Source organism: Mercenaria mercenaria, chromosome 4 (assembly GCF_021730395.1).
Source record: "Mercenaria mercenaria strain notata chromosome 4, MADL_Memer_1, whole genome shotgun sequence".
NCBI classification, from domain to species: Eukaryota; Metazoa; Mollusca; class Bivalvia; order Venerida; family Veneridae; genus Mercenaria; species Mercenaria mercenaria.
Window position 1 is genome coordinate 16385084 of NC_069364.1, and position 22455 is coordinate 16407538.

The 22455-nt window shown below is 34.6% G+C and overlaps 1 protein-coding gene across 7 annotated transcripts in view; it reads left to right on the forward strand.

The window, feature by feature from the left end:
* Positions 1 to 22455, forward strand: part of LOC123551077 (protein shank-like) — a 106055-nt gene that overhangs the window by 43207 nt on the left and 40393 nt on the right. For 6 of the 7 annotated variants that reach the window (XM_045339748.2, XM_045339749.2, XM_045339746.2 and 3 more), the window contains exons 8-14: positions 444 to 601; positions 1369 to 1536; positions 1871 to 2132; positions 3191 to 3460; positions 4119 to 4649; positions 10799 to 10900; positions 11188 to 11281. In XM_045339748.2, coding sequence (XP_045195683.2) covers positions 444 to 601; positions 1369 to 1536; positions 1871 to 2132; positions 3191 to 3460; positions 4119 to 4649; positions 10799 to 10900; positions 11188 to 11281 — 1585 coding nt within the window. The remainder of the gene's footprint in view (positions 1 to 443; positions 602 to 1368; positions 1537 to 1870; positions 2133 to 3190; positions 3461 to 4118; positions 4650 to 10798; positions 10901 to 11187; positions 11282 to 22455) is intronic. The other variant, XM_045339755.2, reaches the window with a different exon arrangement.

Sequence of the window (22455 nt, forward strand, 5' to 3'; positions counted from 1 at the left end):
GCTTCAAGGTCAAGGACACACGTAGGGGTTCAAAGGTCATCGCTCTGTAACTCTTTAACGCCTTAAAGTATTTTGAAGAAACTTGACACAAATTCTAATTACATTGACATGATGTGCAGAGCACATGTTCTGGATGGCTAGCTACAAGGTCAAGATCACACTTAGGGGTCAGAGGTCATACCTTTGGGTGTATTTTGCTCTGCATTGTGGTGTCTGCATATATGTTTGCCACTAGAAATGCACGTTCCATGTTATATCTCCATTTGTACTAGACTGTAAAAAAGTATACAGAAGTCCATTGTTAAAGTTGCTCTTTGACAGTTCAACAGCAGCATGAAGCAAAACCATGAGTACAGGTTATATCTTGACTTGTTATTTTTGTTATAGATAGATTGTGAGAATTCAGTTTTTCTTCATAACTTTTGTATTAACACAAATTTCAGAAACTCCCCTGACCTATGCTGTGTGCTTGCCGAAAGATAAATGCCGGGAAGTGATAATTACGCTGATCAGTGGTGGTGGCCATATTGATTTCCGTACAAGGCAGGGTCAGACACCCATGCATAAAGCTGTACTAGAGGGGAACCGGACAGCAATACAGGTATGGTACTAGCTTATTTTTGTCCGCTTTACTCTATTGTTTTGGCTTGAAAAATCAACTTATTTTATCACCTTTTATTACCATCACCTTTTTGATGTCTTTATCATATAGTACTTAACTTCCCTAAACCAGATAGACTACTTGATTTATAAAGGTTTCTGCTTTTATAAAGTTTTGCATGCAAAAAATACAAATTCTAATTTGTTTTATCTTTAAGTTATCTAAAAATGGAAAGTTTGGTGTATAAATTTTGTGATTTTTTTTATCTTAATTTCCTGCTTTACATAGTCCAAACTTTGGTGTAACCTCATATCTTGGTGTAACCTGCATTTGCCCTCTTACCAGTTGGCGTGGCTGAGTGGTTACGGTGGCTAACTTCAAATAACTTGCCCCTCACCGATGTGGGTTCGAGCCTCACTCGGGGCATTGAACTCAACATGTGAGGAAGCCATCCAGCTGGCTTCTGGAAGGTCGGTGCCCTTCAACCCCCCATCCCCCCCCACCGTGATGAAATAATGCACGGAGGGCACCCGGGGTCTTCCTCCACCATTATAGCTGGAAAGTCGCCATATGATCTATAATTGTTTCAGTGCGACATAAACCCAACAAAACTAACCAATAGGTGTATTCATAAAGCCTAATATTTGACGTAATCTGCAGGAAATTCAGGTATATTTTTGTAAATTTCTTATTTTTCATCTTGAATTTCCCAAAAAGGTGTTTGTACAGTTAAAAAGTTTACTAAAGCACACATTTTATGTTTTCAGTCACTGTTAGACCTTGGTGCCTCAACTAACTATAAAGACAGTAGAGGGTTAACTCCCTTGTATTACAGCGTATTGTACGGCAAGAATGCTAACTGTGCTGAGATCCTTCTTCATGAACGGGCAATTATAGGCACACAAGACGAACAAGGATGGTTTGAAATTCATCAGGTGGGTCACTACTTTTTGCATTTTTATGCTGATTTCTGTTAAGCCAGGGTCCATTTTCATTTTTAGTCTAAAATTTAGACTTAGAACAATGTTAATTTTTTTCATATAAAGAAATCATCCAGCTTGATTATTTAAGGACAGTGGCTTTGCTGGGGCAGCTGTAAATGCTGGATGATACCAAAGGTCCCACACTGTAAGCTGGGAAGTTACAATAAGATGTTAGCCTTGCATGTGACTTATCAATATACAGTGCAACAAAACTATCTTATTTACTTTAACATAGAAGAGTAATAAAATTCCATTTTAAAAAAGTTCCCTTAATTTTATTTTTCAGGCATGCAAGTTGGGATTAATTCAACATTTGGAACACCTTTTGTTTTATGGTGCAGATTTAAATGTGACAAATGCCAGTGGAAACACGGCTTTACATATTTGTGCAGTGAACAATAACGAACAATGCGCACGTATTTTACTCTTCCGTGGTGCCAACAAACATATTCTCAACTTTAACAACCAGACCCCCCAACAAGTAGCAGTTATAGCAGGAAATGTTTCTCTTGCGGAACTCATGAAAAACGCAGAAGAAAGCCAAGTCGGTATGTATGAATTTGATTATGTAAGGATCATTTTTCTTGTACTGCAGTGCTTAGTTGAAGTGTTGGCAGAAGAAAAATGTCCATTTTGTTAACCCTTACTCTGCTAAATTTCTAAAATGGACTGGTCTATCTTTCAATTTGGACAGTACCATTAACTGTTAAAAGGGGTGCTTACCAAAAAATACTGATAGAATGGCAAACAGTGCAGTTCGTGATCAGACTGCACGGATGTGCTGGCTGATCATGATCTGCACTGGTCGCCAAGGCAGAATCAGTCTTGTTTAGCATGATAAGGGTTAAGTGAACCTTGAACTTTGATTCAAACGTTATATGAGGACAAGATCTTACATTAATGGCCAGCCCTGTATACCTGTTACATTGTCACGTTTGATGAATATTTTGTTATTGTATAGAATATAGGTCTGCTCTTTTTAACAGCCATGCCACTTGTGTGCATTATAATTATAAGTTATAGAGATATTGACAAATAGTTTGAAAACTTTAATATGTTTTCTTAACGTTCTGCAATACAACCTTCCAGTTCAGACTACGTTTTGTCTGCATGGAGAACCCATGCAGCACATTAAAATACCTAAATGTATTGTCCATGTCCTTTGAAGGAAAGTACTAGCCTGATACTGTCAAATTATGTACTGTAAAATCATTTAATTTCGTGGACATGAAATTTCGTGGGGATATGAATTTGTGGATTTCAACCTTTGAACATAAAATGAATGGGAACTTTTTTTGTTCATTGGGATTAAATTTCGTGGATTCACTCAACCACGAAATCCACGAAAATTAGTCCCCCACGAATATATATGATTTCACAGTAGTTTATTTTGTGAGGATAAGATATTCATACTTCTATCTGTGCAGTGGGCATACAGATTTATGGAATTAACATATAAAAGAGAATCCATTTATTTGTTTCACTGGATTTACTTTCCAGTATTGACAAAACCTGGAAATCTTGGAAAATAAAGGCCCCACGTGAAATTAAAAATTTTGCAAATCTGTTGACAAGGTTTATAAATTTTATGAAAATGTTTTTTCAGTACCCTTCCGTGAGATGCCAACATTCAGTAATCGTCGACCAAGACAGTCTATGTATGCAAGTACTTTGTCCCTCATGTCTAGAAGTAGAAGCGACCCAAAATTAAACGTAACAAATACGATAGATGATAGCAACATTACATCGCCACCATCTTCCATGAGAAGCTTACCGCAGCATTATCAGATGTATTCGGACTCAGGGTCATACTCGGCATCACGCGGGTCCGACTCTCCACGCTCTATGAGCATATCCAGTAATAGCTCAGGCCCAGGTGAGTTACTTATCCAATTATACAATGTGATTTGTTAGCAAGGCAGAAAAATTTGACTTCAGATTTCGGAAGAAAAATCGCTCTACAAAAGATTGTTTTAAGGAATGATTTGTATAGATGCTTTTATGGGTTGTTGATATCAAATAGTGCTGCAGATGTCAGATAAATGACCAATGTCTGTATTGATAAATGCAACTAAAATATCATGAATAATTAATTAACGTAATATAAGATGTGTAAATCGTCAATAAACAAAAATTGGAAATGTTTGAAAACCACGAATGGGTAAATATTTACATTTTTTTTTTACTCAAGGGCAGTTTAATTAGTCTGTATCTTAAGTAATCCTTACAAACATGACTAACTTACACGTTCAGGGGTCTCCTGTGTAAACAAATACATTCCCATGCTTTTGCTCAATGTCTTCAAGTAAGCTGGTAATCCTGGTTGATTGCAGAACTGTACTAGGTTTTATATTGTTCTGTGTATGCAACACCCCTATATGCTAACATATGTATATCTTACAAATTAATATTAATACCTGTTCAAGTCTTGGCGGTTAGAGATAGATGTCAATTATAAGATACATGTTTAGTGCTTCAGATTGTATTAATAGTGTCTACCATTTTGAGTTTGAATGTCTTGATTATTGCCCAAGGTCTAGCAAGAATGACAGTAACTCCAAGCCCTTCCATGCATAGTCCTCAACATGAAATGGGTTTGAGGCGAGATTTCTCTCCCTTGCATAGACGATACACCTACGCTGGTAATTTGCTAGGAAGAACTATTAGTGAAAGTTTAGAAGACTCGTTCCATCAAGAATTGCAATTGCTGTGTAACAGAGAGCATTCTGTAAGTGATTTCCATCCGCGGAAGCGAAGCACAGGGAGTATTAGTGAGGAAAGCGAGGAAGTGAAATTCATTCTTGGTGCTGTGTCGCAAAATGACGAAATTGTTGATAGAACCAGTCCAGAAATATTTAAATTTCCTGATACTCGTGAATTAACTAAATGGAAAGAAAAGCCAGTTCTGCAAGCATCTGGGGGATCAGGATTACTTCAAGCATCAGAAATCCTGGGAAAAGTGAATTTGGAACCAAGGCTTCTGGATAAAACATTTATTTGCATAGAGCCGTTCACACCGAACCATCCCGGAGGATTGGACTTAGCTGTCGGAGATACTGTTCAAGGTTTTATTCTGTTCTATGTATCCAGCACCCTATACACTAACAGAAACAACCTCCCCACATCTAAGCATGGAAGTTGTTCACATATCACCCCCTAACAGAACTTTTATTTTCAGAATATAACCTCACATTTATGTCACTTATTCTCCTTAAATTAACCAGCTCACCGTATTTATACACAGTCTTACATTTTCAGCCTTATTTTGTGTATATTTTGAAATATATTATAAACATCTTTTTGTAACCAAGGAAATTGATCGTGGTGAAAGATTTTTTTTTTATTTTAGTAAAACAGTTTATAGTTAATTGTTGAATGCATTGTATTTTCATTCAGTCATGTTTATAAAGCACTGTCGTTTAATCCAGTTAAAGAGAAAATCTTGTGGAGCGTATTGGCGATAGACTGTTGGAAGTATATTAGAAATAGAGGAAGAAGCCAAGTGTAGATTTTTATCATTATAATTGTTTCAATGACATTTCCATGCAGATAAAAGCCAGATACTATTGTATTTTCGAGGAAAAGATTTTCAAAAATTGATATTACGAAAACATTTGTACTAAGACTGTCTTACAAGAAATCCTGTGCTGTAACTAGTGTAATAGTAAAGGCCATTTATGGCCAAAATACCAAATAAAGGAAAAAACTCGCAAAGAATTGATTTTTTGTGTAAGTATTATACAAGATGTATGCAACAACATAGAAAAAGTATAGAAAAGTATCATGATGCAAAATGTCTATTTTTGGGGTTAAAATGTTTAAAATATTAATGAAACTGCGGATTTCTGGAATCGGCTTATAAAAACTGATTTATGCATCTTACGAGGTCCAACTTTGGCACTACATTAGATTACTATATTGTGCAAAATGTAAACTAATTAGACATTTAGAAGAAAACAAAATGGCGTCCTAAATCCAATATGGCCGCCATAAAAACGACATTTAAACCAGAATTGTCGTCGATTTTAAATGTCAATTGTTTCATATCTTTGCTTTTACATATAATAAGCTGGTTATTGTTAGTAACAGTATGTAGTTTACCTAAGATGAAAAACATACTGCCAGCAGATTCAATACGAGGCAATAGTGAAGTATACAGATAAAATTGCCGAGTCATTCGGCAGTAGAAATTGTTGTAAAGCAGCGATAACTTCCTTATTTATTAACAAAATATATGAGTATGGGTACTTTTCTTTCTCAGTATAATATCATTTCCCATATGATAATCATAGTTTTGAGGCAAAATTACATTAAAAGGTGTTTTCTGTTAATTTTCTTTTTCATTAAATAGGAAAATGGCACGAAAAATATGGTAGATTCAAATAGTCCTCAGCCTTTTTCTTCCTTTTTTTTTGTTCTGTAGAGCTATTTTCCTGATATTTTGCAACTATTTTTCTGAAATGACATGAAATATCTATGCTTGACATGTAGGTAGCATTTTCACAATGAAATAATAACATGACAGAATTTGTCATGGAAACATATCATACTCCACCACTACAACCTGGGGTCTCTTTTTCAGCTGATTTTTCAATTTGTGTGTTTGACTGAAAATATTTTTCTTGCATCAAACATAACCCCCGCTTTTCTTTTGATTTTTATTCAGCACTGATAATATTCTTCAAGAAAATGTAAGTTACAGACATTCTAAATTGGTCCTGATGTGTGCTACAGCCATTGGAAATATGTCAATTGTATATAGTATAAAGATGAACAACTATTTAATGTGTTATAACCTTATGAACGACTTGGGTTAATAACAGTCATAGCTGGATCTCAGCATCACACAATATGTTAAATACAATCGTAAGTAAAAAGAGAACCAACTATTTGTTAGATCAAGTACTCGTGTATTCAATGTAAAATATGTTCGAATTGGACCAATCAAAAACAAGTTCCATTAATAGCACCAGTAAAAGCACACCTCTGCTAGGGTATAGATAAGTAGATGAATTACAATGTCATTTAAGTCATTCTGTATCCACACATCAAGGATTCAACTTATAATTTATCCTAGTACCTTGAAAAAAGAGCTGTTGCAGCTACACTGTTAGGGCAGATAAATTATATAAAAAAGACGTTTGAGACTAAAGAAGAGTTGAAGTATTGTAACTAGGTTTCGAGTGTTAAGACCCGTGCATAGAAATTAAACATTTACGGGATAGACAATAGCAAATACTGGCTGATCATCAGAAATCTGAGACAGAGACGTTTGGTTTGGTAATCTTCTGAATCAGTAAGAGAACGAGGTTCAACGTTATCGGCGAAGTACAGTCAATGCATTGGGGGTCATTTTAATACTGTATTTTATAGCATATAAGCGCTGAGCATCCAGGAGTTAGGGCAATCATATTGAGTTGCAGCTTCGTGTAAGTGAACACCGGCTGAACATCTTTGCGAAAGGACACTTGTATGTTGCCGATTCAAAGACATTGGCTGACAGGAACTTCAAAACAGTCAAACACAGTATTCCCAGCCTATAGGCGTTTGAGCTGATTATCATTAGTTGAAGGTTGTTAGTTTGAAACATTGAGTGATTCGCCTGATCCCTGAAATCATTACAGTCATATATCATTTAGGCGAGGTAGCCAGAGAAAAAAATATTTATAAGGTACTGTATATGGTCTCACCAGCTCTACATTTTAACATAGGACAGTCACCATAGCAATTGGACCCATTACATTGTTCTAGATACTAAAGGCGTAAGCGTTTTCCTGTGTCATATAACTCGTATCCTGATATTTACATATGCTAATGTGGAAGTGTTGTTATGATATAGATTTCTATGCTATTGCGAATCGTACTTTAGTAAAATGTATTCAATTAATGTTTTTGTTAAAGGTTATGACACACTTAATAGCTGTTCTTTTTTTTTATTCTTTATAAAATTCACATATTCCCAATGACTGCAGCGCACATCAGGGCCTATTTTAAATGTCTGTAACTTATATTTTCTTGCAGAATATTGTCAATACTGAATAAAATGAAAAGGGAAAGCAAGTCATGCTTGATGCAGAAAAAATATTTTCAGTCAAACACACAAACTGCAGAATTAGCTAAACAATGAGATCCCTCTAGTGGTAGTGTATGATCTAAGTCAACATGACACATTCTGTAGTGTTATTATTTTATTATGAAAATGCTACCTACATGTCAGGCATAGATCTATCATTTGATTTCAGCAAATATTGCAAAGAAAATAAGGAAAATAGCTCTAAAGAGCAAAAAAAAAAATGAGGACTATGTGAATCAGCCATTACGCGACTACGATTTATTGACCATTTTCCTATTAAGTGCCTGTATGCCTATAAGAAAAACTTTTTCCTCTAAGATTGTGCCAGTTTCATTTGAAAAGTACAAACAACCTAAATACAAGGTTTTAGTTTATACCAATAATTTCTAAGGTTTTATGGCAATTTCAGTAACGTGGAGAACTCGTCAAATTTTGGCAAAAATAGCTGTCACAACATAATTTTCAATCAGTTATCATATCTGTAGCCTACTTTTTCCCTGTTTTGTCATTTTCTACTGTGATCTGCTACACTGTCAGGGCAAATTACACATTTAAACTGTAAAATATGTTCAACTGTACCTCTGACTACTAGAAATTAGCAATCGTTAGGATACCAAAATGCAGTTTCGAGAAGAAGTACTGTGCATACACACAAATACATTGAAAATATGGTCTTTTTGTGTTTATCAATATTTAAAGCAAAATTGCAATAAATTTGCCATCTTCTATCAAATTCTAGTCAAAGTAGACCTTTCCCATCCTCATCTGGCCTGATTTCAATTTTTACCAATGTACCCTTGTATGTTACAGCACACTAAATAGCTGTTCTTCGTTTTTCTTTATAAAATTGTCATATTTCCAATGGCTGCAGCACACATCAGGACCTACTTTAAATGTCTGTATCTTACATTCTCTTGATGAATATTGTCAGTGCTGAATAAAAATCAGAAAAAATGGGAGTCATGTTTAATGCAAGAAAAATATTTTCAGTCAAACCATTTTAGGGGCATTTTCTTATTCGGGGTCTGTATTGTCTAAATGACCCCGTGGCGGCCATCTTGGAATTGAGAAGCCATCTTGAATTTGTTTAAGACTGAAGTTTTTGTGTTTTGAAATAAAATGTGTGTATCTTCTATGATGCTGGTCATTTTTCACACTATTTGAACTTATGTTGTGACATACTTAAACGGGTTTCCCGTGAAATGAGAATTTAATGGCGGCCATCTTGGATTTTGTTGGCCATATTGGATTTTTTTAAAAACAGTCATGAGCTTAATTTTTTTCTGTTATAATTGTCTACTACCATGCAAAATTTCGCAGTCTTAATAAAAATATTGACATCATTATGGGCCGATTCCAGAAATTCACAATTTCAATTATATTTTTAAACTTTTTACCCCAAAAAATGCATTTTGCACCATGATAACATTCTATACTTTTAGTATGCTGTTACATACACATTGTTTAATGCTTTCACCAAAAATCAATTCTTTGTGAGTTTTTTCCCCTTTTTTCATAAATGGCCTTTACTATAACTGGTACCTGATTTTGTAAATATTTTCTGAAAAAGAAGATTGTTTAATATTATTGCTGTAACTATTTTATGGTGGCCAACCCAAGTGACTTTTGGATACTGTACACATGGAGAAAACATCTCGATACAGGTAACAATTTGCCTATATTTTCCTTACTACTTGATGGATTTTCACAAAATTTATTGCATCAAAGACAGAAAAAAAGAGTGCTTTCCTTTGCACAAAATGTGTGCAATCAGTACTCAGTATTATTCTCAAACACTTCACTCAATGCTTTTCGTAGACCATGTAGATAATGTAAACATTTTGTAGTTGGAGAAGTGTTAGAGAAAAGTGCTGAGAATTGATAGCAGACTTTTTGTGTGAAGGAAAGCACTCTTTTTCTCCATCTTTGACACTCTTTACCGCATGAAAATTTGACAAGTATTAAGAAAAATATAGACAAAATACTTCCTGTGTGGGGACATTTTCTCTGTGTGTACAATATCCAAAAGTCAGGTGGGTTGGCCACCCTGTATATATAGCAACTGGGTATATTTAGGTTACTATATATAGCTACCAGGAATATTTCTGTGACTAAATATAGTGACTGTGTATATTGCTGTGACTATATTTAGTTTACACTTAAGTTAAACAGAAAGACTAGTTTGAAATAAACTTAGTTGAGATTAATCATTGTATATACGGTAAGGTTGATAGACCACTTCATTGTACTAAAAAGCATGTTGAAAAGTTATGAGATAAGCAGCCAAATGAACACATGCTTCTAACATTTTTTTTTCTGTTAAAAGATAACGTAATATATGTATATTCATATTTGTTATCTAGTTCCTGTTTGTTCAAATTTCTGCAGGTGAACATGTATTCCTACTAATGTTTTTATTCTTCCTTATTACATAATAATAATATAATCTTTTTTCAATCATATATGTTTATGTTTGTACATTATTATGCACCTTTTTGTACAAATATTTATTCTTTTATTTCTCTAAAGAAACTGATTGGGAAGCTGATATTACATTTACCATTCTATATTTCCTCTCAGAGTATTGAATTTTCAAAGTATACTTTTATTAAAATTTCTTTTAGGATTTCATGTTTTCCTTCAAATCAGATTGTGTATATTGTCAGGCTCATGTCAGCAGGTCTGTCTGTCTCTGTCTTTCTGTTAGTATACCATTTAGTTTCTTGTCAGTAACTGAAAAACATGGAACAGTTTTCAAGAAAATCACAGATTTTTCGTCTGCTAGATTACATTTCATCTGCAGATGTTACTCTTTATGTGGTCTGGTTATATTTGGCTTCAGACTGCATTAAGTATAAGTCACTGCTATAATGTTTCTCTCCCTTTATTCTACTGTAATTTACATCTTGCTCATTATCAAAAATAAAATTCTTCTTTATACTTGTGATCAGATGTTAATATTCAGCATCTTTGAGCTTATCTGTTTGAAAAGATTCCATTACAAATAAAGAAAATAATGTATTTTCATATTGACCGTATTTCAAACATTGGAAAGTTCTGGAACTTGAACAACCTACAATTCTATAAATAAGAATGAAAAAAGTGTTAAATATTGAATTATTTACTACCAATATATTTCAGTGATGAGTGTTTCTGACACGGGATTCTGGGAAGGCATGGTCAACGATAAAGAGGGATGGTTCCCTGCTCATCATGTACAGGAAGTCCGACTCAGGAATAAAGGTAAACAGTGACAGATATGTGTTCAAGGGAGGTAATTTCTTACTCTTGAAGGACCAGATTATTCTTTGTTATTCCTCCTGTTTAATGATCTGATGAAAAAAGAGTGTTATTCTTTAATGTGAGGAAGTTGTCAAGCTGCATTCTGCTTCAAGGTCTGAAGTAATGTCTGGAGCAGCAATTTTAGTTTTCCTCACCAATTACAGCTAGAAAGTTAAACCCAACTAAAATGACAGTTTTAAAGACATTTGACTTAAACCAGACAATTCTTTTACTGAAATTGTTTTCAGCTGGATCATTTGGTGACTTGTTGGCCGAGGAGTCAAGGGAAAATACTCTCCTGTATCGGAACACACTAGCCACACTAGTCAGGGCTGAGAACAGGTAAGTGGACTTGATATTAGTTAAAAAGAAATGTTGATAAACATTGTTTTAAGTTGTTAACCTTTATACAATAAGTTGATTTAAAATACGAGAGGTGTATCCTATTTTCTCATTGATGTAAACTATCAGGTGTATAGTTTATAGACCCCTGTGCATCTCGTACGTTAAGTTGTAACCTCCCTTTTTGGTATAAATTATGTCAAGAGTTCATGCCCTTGTCACTTACAAAGCAAAATATTATTGTTTTGAAGTATAAATGGAGAATCTTCTACATAAATTGTGTTTTTAGCTTGATATGGATTTGTTGTGTTAGAATTAGATATTGTATTAAATGTATTTGATGAATATGACTCATACAGTCTTCTAATTTCTTGTCAAGAAATGTTATTTCTAAAATTTGAACAATTTAACTAGATCTTTTTTGTTGGCTACTTTACCGCCAACCCTTAGCATGTTCTGTGTGAATGCGCCTTACAAAATCATTGCACAGCATGAAAACAAATATATTCTGGAAATAATGTCTAAGCTACATTATAGAAAGAACTGGGAAGTATTTAATTGACAGTTTTGCCTGCAGCATCGTATCATTCATCCGATAATATTGTTTTGCATTATCGATTAGTTATATAACTGAAATTGAAATGTTAATGTAGTGAAGAATTTTAATATTATATAGAATACAGTTTTACTGATCAATCAGTTATATGTATACACAGGTAGAGTGTTTTTATTCCAAACGTTTAGACAGTTCTCCTTTTAGTCTTCAAATATTAATAGCCGGAAATCCCCAGACTCTGGCAGTTTTCCTTTTGGTCTGCAGGTGTATATAGCTTGTGCATCCCCTGGCTTTAACAGTTACAAATTGCAGGTGAAAAGTTTTCCCTTACAGAAGCAAGCCTCTGTGGTGTACATGCTGCGTATTTGCTGTGTATATGCCGCGAACACAGTAGTACGCCAGAGGAGTACATTTTACATACACCGCATGCGGCGTACATGCCGCATACTATTTCGACGAGTACACAGCATGTACGCAGGAGGTCACTAGTACACTTCAGGTACGCAGCACAGACTCTGAAAATTTAAGGAGTACACTGCATGTACGCAGGAGGGACTTGTACAAGAAAATAGTACACTGCATGTACACCGCAGATACTTTGAAATTTGTGCAGTACACTTCATATACGCGGGAAAGACTTGTACAATTTCTTTTGGCATTTATTTTTAAGTTTTTTTTTTATAAAGTCTGAAGTAAACTTCATATACGCGGGAGGGACTTGTTCATTTTCTTTTGGTGTTTATACTTTGAATTTTTTTAGGTAAAAGTCTGAAGTACACTTCATGCAGGAAGAATTTGTACATTTTTTTTTTGAAGCAAGAACTTGATTTCCGAGTAACTTTTATCTTAATAGCATAGAATAGTTCAGATTACTGGTATTCTGAACAATGAAAATTTGCCAAACTATTTGCAATGTTCATATGTGAAGCTTACATCTTCGTGATTTCTGAGCTGCACCTTGCATGCAGTGTAAAAATATATTCTTTTTCATTTTGAATTAATCCTGGAGCTTTCTAACTTGGATAATTGAAAAGCCTTATTTGAATTTCGTTGCATTACATTTTGTAATACATGAAATAATTACCAAGATAATGCCTCAACAGCGCCCAAATGAGAAGAATTAATAGCTCTCACTGTTATTTGAATACTCGTAAGCAAAACAGCATTCTATCATGTTTTATAAAGGCTTTAATGCTCATTATGTTAACTCATTATGGCCTCACCAAATTAAAAAGATGTTCATCGGATTTGCTGCTCATATATTTTCAGAACATTTTTGGCTAATTGCGCTCGCCCCACATTGGAAAAAATCAATCCAAAATTTTTTGGTGCGCTACTTTTTACAGAAGTAAAAGTGTATAAATGCTTATATAATTCCAGTCATAGATTGTTCTCAGATGGATTTTAATCAAAATAAACACATGCTACGCACACATCATCTATAATAAATCATAACACTTATATTTAGTTGCATTAAAGTTGTTTCCCCTTGATGCAGTTACGCCATTTTCTTCAAATGTTTACCAAATTACAAGCTACAAAAATTGATTTATTTCATTGAAAAGTGGATGAAGAAAAGCATACTAATTTATTTGATAACATCAATCTACATTATTTTGGTATGGGTAAATACTTATTAATGCATGTCACTTAACTTTTTTCTGTTTTTTTCTGTCCAAATGATCAGCATTTGCATACGAAAGTTGGTGGGGTAAGGAATTTACATTATCACAGCAGTTTTGCCACAAGAGTACACAGCATGTATGCAGCAGGAGTACACAGCATGTACGCTGCAGGACTCGGGCCAGAAGTACACATCATGTACGCCGCAGGAGTACACAGCATGTACACCGCAGGACTCGGGCCAGGAGTACACAGCATGTACGCCGCAGGAGTACTCTGCATGTACACCGCAGGAGTACACAGCATGTATGCCGCAGGGGTAGTACACCGCAGGCTCATTTGCATATGAAAAGTGTATGTGCCGCGTACATGCTGCGTACTATTTCCCGCATACTAAATTCCTCCAGCGTACATCCTGTGTACTATGTAGTCCACAGCATGTACGCAGCAAGTAGTACGCAGCAGAGCTCATTTGCATGTCAAAAGTGTACTACAAACATACTATCGGTGTGGTGTATATCCTGCGTTCTATTTAAAGCCCTTGATTTCAGTACACATCATGTACGCATCATATACGCAGTATGTACACAGCAAGAGTACACAGCAGGCCTTTTTCTTCTGTAAGGGTTCCTTTTGGTATTTAGAAATAAAAATAGATGGGAAATCTCTTGTGGTAGCAGTTTTTCTTTTGATCTGCAGTATAAACCCCTGGCTCAGTTTTTCTTTTGGCCATTGGATATAAATAGCTGAGGCATCCCCTGGCTCTGGCAGTTTTCCTTTCAGTCTGAATGTATAAATAGCTGGGAACACCCATGGTCAGTGAGTTTTCCTTTTGGTCTGCAATATGAATAGCTGGGGAGCAGTTTTCCTTGGCTATTGGATATAGATAGCTGTGGCATCCCCTGGCTCTTGCAGTTTTCCTTGGCAGGTATAAATAGCTGAGAGTCCCCTGGGTCGGTCATTCTTCCTTTTTGCCATTGCATATAAACAGCCATGGCATCCACTGGCACTGGCAGTTTTCCTTCCAATGGCAGGTATAAATAGCTGGGAGTTCCCTAGGTCAGTCAGTTTTCCTTTTGGCCATTGGATATAAAATAACTGAGGCATCCGCTGGCTCTTGCAGTTTTCCTTTCAGTCTGCAGGTATAAATAGCTGGGAGTCCCCTGACTCCAGGTTTTTTTTTTACACTGTGTAATTTCTGTATTTGATGAAGTTATTTGGTTGACGGCCTTGATTCAGTTTTGATATAAATAAAGTTTATCCAAAAATATAAAGCACATTAACTGTTTATTTGGTTTAGAAAAGATTTTCTCAAGTGTAATATGACGTGAATGAACCCTTAGATACTGGTGATAATGTAATTTACGATATACATTATGTTTTAATTATATTTTGAAAGATGACAATACAGGTTTCCCCACTTTCAATGCAATTATTAGGGGTTGAAAATAAAAAAAAAATGAAATGTTGTAAGAGTTTAAAAGCCTATTAAGGTACAATTTACAACTAATAAGCCACTACCCACTGAAGTAACTAGTTACACAGCTAAATACCCAACGATGAAATGCATCATTTGAGCAATAAATTAAGGAGTTAAAGTAACATCGTGAGAAATTTCTATACTTCTGTATGTATCTCTGAAACGATCTTGGTTACATATAATTGTAACTTACTGGCATATTTTCTGTGTGAAACTAAGTGTTATACTGATGCGTTGGATATAATATGTAAATTTTATTGTGTTTTGTAAAAAGAGGATTTAAAGCTCCAAGGCACTGTTTACTGGAAGACACAGTGATTTTCAAGTAGCGTCATGTTCTGTTTTTGTTTTGAATTAATGCTGGAATCGTAAACTATTTGGAGGATAAACGTTTTCATACCTTTTAAGAAGAAAAATGGAAAAGCCTATTTTAGATAAGTTACTGATTCAGAAGATAATTTGAATCCTATTCCAGTCAGAACTTACAACTGTGTCAGATGATGACCCTCTCAGCTACTGCTACTTTTCTGTCAATAAAATAAGCAGTAAAATGTTTAGTCAAGCCTATTTTATGTGATAGTAGAATGGGTAAATAGGTTGTTAGATGCGCCAGGACTCTGGTATTTTTTTTCGTTAACATGATATGTTTCATTGTTTTGTCAAGTATTTTATTTATATATATATAAAGGTATGTCTCTGATACCAGTCCAGAGGAAACTGATATTAGGCCTTTTGTACCAGTTCTTAAATGTTTGACCCAATTTCTTCAGACCAATAGGAAAAATGGGTCAAATATGTGATGTGCTTGATATTTTCTTTGTAGATGTGAATAATTTGCTGATTTTCTTCAGAAAAAAAATCTGGCACTAATAGGACACATTTCTTTAATAATGTTTAGTATTCTGGACTTGTGTATTAACAGTATCTTGTATTTGTAACAATATTTACAGACCAAATATTAAGTTCTTGCTTTGGGTACGCTCAATCAGGGTGTCCAATGCTCACTCTTTCTAATGACAAACTTTAGAAAAATATCTAGATTTTCTAAATATTTTGCTTAAGTTACAAAATTGATTGTGTGGAGTATTATATATGTATACAGGTGGGAGAGACTCCCCATATATTTTTTGGCAGTTCTGCAGTCATAAAGTTATAAGATTTTAGAGTAAGATAGCCATACAAATTTTCAGTTAATTTTCATATGAATGCATTTTTAAAAACTGTCGAAAACGCATTAATAGATAAATAATATTAGACATAACTGACCGAATTATTGATTGTGGACTTTTAACCCTTAACTTTATATTGATTTTTCTTTTTTCCTTTGAAAGAATCCTTGCTTATAAGTTATTTGAAATATGAATAATTTACGGCAAAATTTACTGATGCATATGAATATAAAGAGAACTCTTTAGCAGTCTTCAACAATGCTTTGCTTGAATGAATAATAACTCTTATATTACTTTCTTTAAAACAGCGAAATATAATATACCGGTAGTTTTAAACTACAAGTATTAAAATACAATATTGACCCACTGAAACAATTAAAATCTACAATCATATTCACACTTCACAGGAGATAATAAACTAAAATATGTCATTAATTACAGCACATAAAACCGACTAGATCTATTAATAAAATAACAAGAGCTGTCCATAAGACAGCCAAGCTCGACTATTCGAAATATTGTCACAGAAGCTGGAAATTATTACCCAAAATGTTAAATATCAAAAGAGTTTTAAGTTCAAAAGGGGACATATCAGAGTTATGGGACTTGATGCTATCAACTAGTTTTATAACCCCGAAGAAACATGTTAAGTTTCAATTCAATATCTGCATTAGTTTTGGGGATAGTAACTTGCATGTAAAACTTTAACCAGAATTTTCTAAGTCCAAAAGGGGGCATAATTTGCTCAAAATACATGTTAAGAGTTATGGAACTTGACCCAGTGAGGTAGGTAATTGATCTAGAAAAAGAATAAATAAGTTCCAAATCTATATGCCTTTTAGTAATAGCTGTATGTACTTGCACGCAAAACTTTAACCAGAATTTTCTAAGTCCAAAAGGGGGCATAATTTGGCCAAAATACATGCCAGAGTTATGGGACTTGACCCAGTGAGGTAGGTAATTGATCTAGAAAAAGAAAAAATAAGTTTCAAATCTATATGCCTTTTAGTAATAGCTGTATGTACTTGCACGCAAAACTTTAACCAGAATTTTCTAAGTCCAAAAGGGGGCATAATTTGGCCAAAATACATGCCAGAGTTATGGGACTTGACCCAGTGAGGTAGGTAATTGATCTAGAAAAAGAAAAAATAAGTTTCAAATCTATATGCCTTTTAGTAATAGCTGTATGTACTTGCACGCAAAACTTTAACCAGAATTTTCTAAGTCCAAAAGGGGGCATAATTTGGCCAAAATGAAGGTCAGAGTTATGGGACTTGGTGCTATCAACTAGTTTTATAACCCCGAAGACACATGTGAAGTTTCAATTCAATATCTGCATTAGTTTTGGAGATAGTAACTTGCATGTAAAACTTTAACCAGAATTTTCTAAGTCCAAAAGGGGGCATAATTTGCTCAAAATACATGTTAGAGTTATGGAACTTGACCCAGTGAGGTTGGTAATTGACCTAGAAAAAGAATAAATAAGTTTCAAAGCTATATGCCTTTAAATGATAGCTGTATGTACTTGCATGCAAAAACTTAACCAAGGTGTGACGCCGACGCCGACGCCGACGCCAGGGTGAGTAGAATAGCTAGACTATTCTTCGAATAGTCGAGCTAAAAATGTATTTTATTTTTACCATATTACACTTTTATTGCGGCAGTCGCAGTTTGAAAATTAAACGGACCAATGGATTTTTAAGCTTATCAGTGTTTGTGTAGTATTAGATACTTAAAACAGAAAGAAAAAAATGCAACTGATTTAGATAAAGAAAGTATGGAACATGTCTTAGTTGAACTATCTGCTGTGGGACAAAGTTTGAAGATATATCAATATAGGTGGTTAAATAAACAACAGAAGACTAGAGGATAAATATGGTGGCAGTAATTTGATAGCACCAATTATTAAAATCATAACAATTTTGATTCATTCTGTAATAATATATCTTTGACAATATCTTATGTATCTTAGATAAACATCCCAGGGATTGAAAACTGTATGACCTGTAGACAATCAGAAATTTGACCCTACAGACAATTGAAAATATTCTAATTGTGGATTGGATAATTGGAATGGTCATTGTGATGAAGAATGCGTTGTAGTTGTAAGATTTTTACTGAATAATGATTAAACAATCAAACATTTGGGTTATTTATTGTGTACATATGGAATATAACATGTGATGACATTACAAAAACAGGATTTGATTTTTTTTTAATCTAAAGGTGTACAGATGGAATATAACATAGGATGACATTTTTTTTTTCAAATCTAAAGCATTTTGTGGTTTGCTAAATTGTGAAGCATTTGTTTGTAAGTGTACTTGTTTTCTGCCTGAGCTTTAATAGTTTCTGCATTCTGTATGTTCATGAAGTCTGCTTGCTTTTGTCTTACTGCTCTTGTCAATTTCTGATCTGCTGTATACTTTCTATCCAGGTCAAATAAACTGGCTTTAAATTCTTTTCAGAATTCTTATTTTCCTTCCTTTTGCCTGTTTTCTAAACTCTCTCTGAGCTGTCTTTATAGTAATTTTACATCTTTACAAATTTCAGTCCCCTGTCTGAATGGCTGACATGGTGTCTGTGTTTTCCTTTTAACATTTAGCATTCTATCTATCATCTACTTCATTCACTACTTTGTTCCATTTGTACATTGTTTTCTTTTCATTTTCTTTGTGCTGCCTCACTTCTTCCACAGATCGACAACATTGTTTTGTTCCTTAATCATTCACTGATTTCACTTGCTAGTCTGGTTCTTGGCTTTTTCCCTATATTTTACTGTCATATTGTTGTGTTCCTGGTTTGTTCTTGTATCTTGTAGACTATCTTTAAGCACTCCTTTACTTTAATGTCTTCCAGTTTATTTCCTTGTTAAAGATGAGTCATGTTTGTGTTCCCATATCTTCTGTTTGTTTTTCTGTATCAGGTAGTTCTTTTACTGTCTGGGGACAATGTTTTATTTGTAATTTAAAAAGTGTGTACAAGTAGATTATAGATTTTAGGAGACATCTCTATGAAATTTTATTGTACTTAATTATTCAATGTAATTTATTTATTACTATCATGATGAAAGATGCGAGCCCTATTGAGATGTAATAAAGTGCATTACTATAAATAGATTGTCACATGGTGCTATTACAGCATTGTAAAAAGTCATGTGACCAGTGCCATCTGCTGGGTTTTACCTGAAATATCAATTATCACTACAGTGCGATATCATTCCTAGGTGTGATAAGCGATAATCTTACAAGGGACAGTTTTCTTAACGAAATAAACATGCTCCATACTGGTTGAAACAGGAAAACTGTCAATAATTGTATACTATAGAATTATACATTGAATTCCAGGGATTTAATTGATTCAATATCTTGAATTATTGATGATCAGTTAATTGTGTCATATTGAAATTTCCAATCAGTAAATTGACACAAATGTTGCTGTAGGAAAAAGCTGTTGGAGTGATTCTGATTGTGACATTGGTCAGTTTGTTGTGATTCTGGATGTAAATCTTGTTTTTCAAGACATGGATATTGTGGATAAAACCAAGAGGAGATTGTTTAATTGTGAAGGATAAAAGGCTTGTGTAACAACATTTTCAGTGAATATATTTGTTGCTCTTACTTATTTCTTTATTGCACTTGTGAAATTTGAAGTCAGAATGCAAAGTGTCATACAGTGTCAGAAAGCGAGGTTTTAGAGGCAGTCAGATTTGCAAAGGTTCTTTACTCTTACATTTTTTTTTAAAAAGGCTTGCTGCTCAGGTGATCACCCTGTTCCCATACTTGTGTTTTGTCATCAACAATTTTATATGCCCTAAGGGACGTATTATGTTATGACACCAGTGTCTGTCCGTCAGTCCGTAAGCAATTTTGTGTTCGCTCTGTAACTTGAATCCCTTGAAGGATTTTGAAGAAACTTGACACAAATGTTCACCACATCAAGATGACGTGCAGAGCGCATGTTTTAGATGGCTCGCTTCAAGGTCAAGGTCACATTTAGGGGTCAAAGGTCATATGACTTTGTTTCTTATCTGCTCTGTAACTCTTGAACTTCTTGAAGGATTTTAAAGAAACTTGGCACAAATGACCACCACATCGAGACGACATGCAGAGCACATGTTTCGGATGGCTCACTTTAAGGTCAAGGTCACACTTACGGATCAAAGGTCATACCTTTTTGCGTACATTTGCTCCGCATTGCGGTGCTCTTGTTCCTTAAACATGTCCTTCATTGAAACTACTATACAGAATGACATCAGATGTAGTCAGTAACATCTGGATAAGGATCTCTCTCAAGTTAGCTGGAATTTTTGTTCAAATTGTTGTCTATGGTTAGGAGGTTAGGATCTGCCAAAGCTGAAAATAGAAGAAAAACATTTTTTTATGCTCTGCTTCATTGATGTTTTTCATTTTTGTCAAAAAACACCTTTGCAATGTATAGCCCTTTCTCAATTTTTTTACTGCACTTGCGGCCATTTCTTTATTTGTTCAGATGGTTTGCTTTAGAGCTCTTATTGGGGAGCCAGACCTAAAAATAGAAAATTCTTTATATATAAGTCTTTCTCATGAACTATTCAATAGATGTTCACTAAACATGGTCAGAAGCATCCTCATATCAGATTCAAATGGTTTTGCTGCCCATCAGACTAGTAATTTACTAAGAAAGGCTTTTTAAGATTTTCTTCTCATGAACCCCTTGGATAATTTCATCAAAGGAAGTCAGAGGCTTAATGATGGGCCATTTTCAAATTTGCTCAAATGATCAACTTTACTAAGAATAATTTGCCAGCTTTAGAAAAATGGGACATATTATGTAATGGCACATGCGTCTGTCTGCCCATCCGTTATAATTTGCTGTCCTGAGCATAAAGTTATAATAAAGGTATTGACTTTGAACTTGGCATATAGGTAGATGGTGATGAGATGACATGCAGAGTGCTTGAACTGACTCTTTGGGTCGAAGGGCAAGGTCACAAATTGAGCTAAAAGGTCAAAACTGACTATCATAATTTTATTTTGTGTCCTGAGCTTAACATAATAACAATGCAAGGTATTGACTTTAAACTTGGCATGTAGGTAGAACATGAATCTGTCCTGTAGGTTTAAGGTCAAGGTCACAAATTAAGCTCAAAAGTCAAATCTGTTCGTCATATTTCATGTCCGGAGCATCACTTATTAACCATTCAAACTTTGCATGTAGGTAGGTATCGATGAGACAATGTGCAAAGAACATAAACCTGGTCTGTAGACTTAAGGTCAAGGTCACAAACTGATTTCAAAGGTCAAATCTATCCGTCATATTTAGTGTCCAGAGCAGAATTTATTAACCATTCTAGGTATTGACTTTTAACTTTGGTAGGTTGTAATGAGACTATGTGCAGAGTGCATGAATCAGGTTTATAGGTCAAAGGGCAAGGTCACAGCAAGGTTAAATCTGCTCATCATATTTTGTGTCCAGAGCTTAACTTATAATTATAAAATATCAAAGGTATTGACTTGGAACTTGGAATACAGACCAAAGTGCAAACTGCATTAATCTACATTACAACCCCCCCCCCCCCCCCCCCCCCCCCCCCAAAAAAAAAAAAGATTATTTAATTTCTTGCCCATTATTATCCTGTCACCACCACCACTCACACACCCTGCTCCCCCTCCCCACACACATCCCAGCCCTCAAAAATCTTAAAATTTTGCTTTTCCTTTAAATTTTGCATCCGTCCTCCACTGATATAACCCATTGGACGTATATTGCCCCACTTGGTGGAGCTCTTGTAAATGATAATCATTATTCTTTGCATGACCTGCTCTTAAAATCGTAAGTACAATGTTAACGTTGGCCGCCATGATAAATTTTTGAGCTGTAGAACTCTAGTGTGCGTTCCAGGGTCATCATGGTCCTCGTGTTTATTTCATTTTTAGGCCCAGCACCTAATCTGTAAAATCTTTCTCATGCAAAATCAAAAGATAGCACTTGAAATATGAATGACAGGTTATATCTAAAATAAAAACAAAAAGTTGCAAATAAATAATACAATGAAAACCTTTTCCGAAATGGGAAAATATTTAAATACTTATGTTCTGAAGTGCAAATTATGTTGATATTAGAGATAAATTTCAATCTGTATTCCGGATACAAAATTCCATGTGGATTGTGGAAAAATTGTAAATGGCAAGTAGATTATGATGGCAGTATGCAGCAGTCAGTTAAATCAGCGAGCATTACTTGTAGAGAAAATTAATGGTAATATTATATGTAAGTCACCTATAGAAAAAAGATAATCTGACTAATCCTGCTGCAGGAGATACTGTCAAACCCTTATTAAGCACCCAGTTAATGGAGGGACATA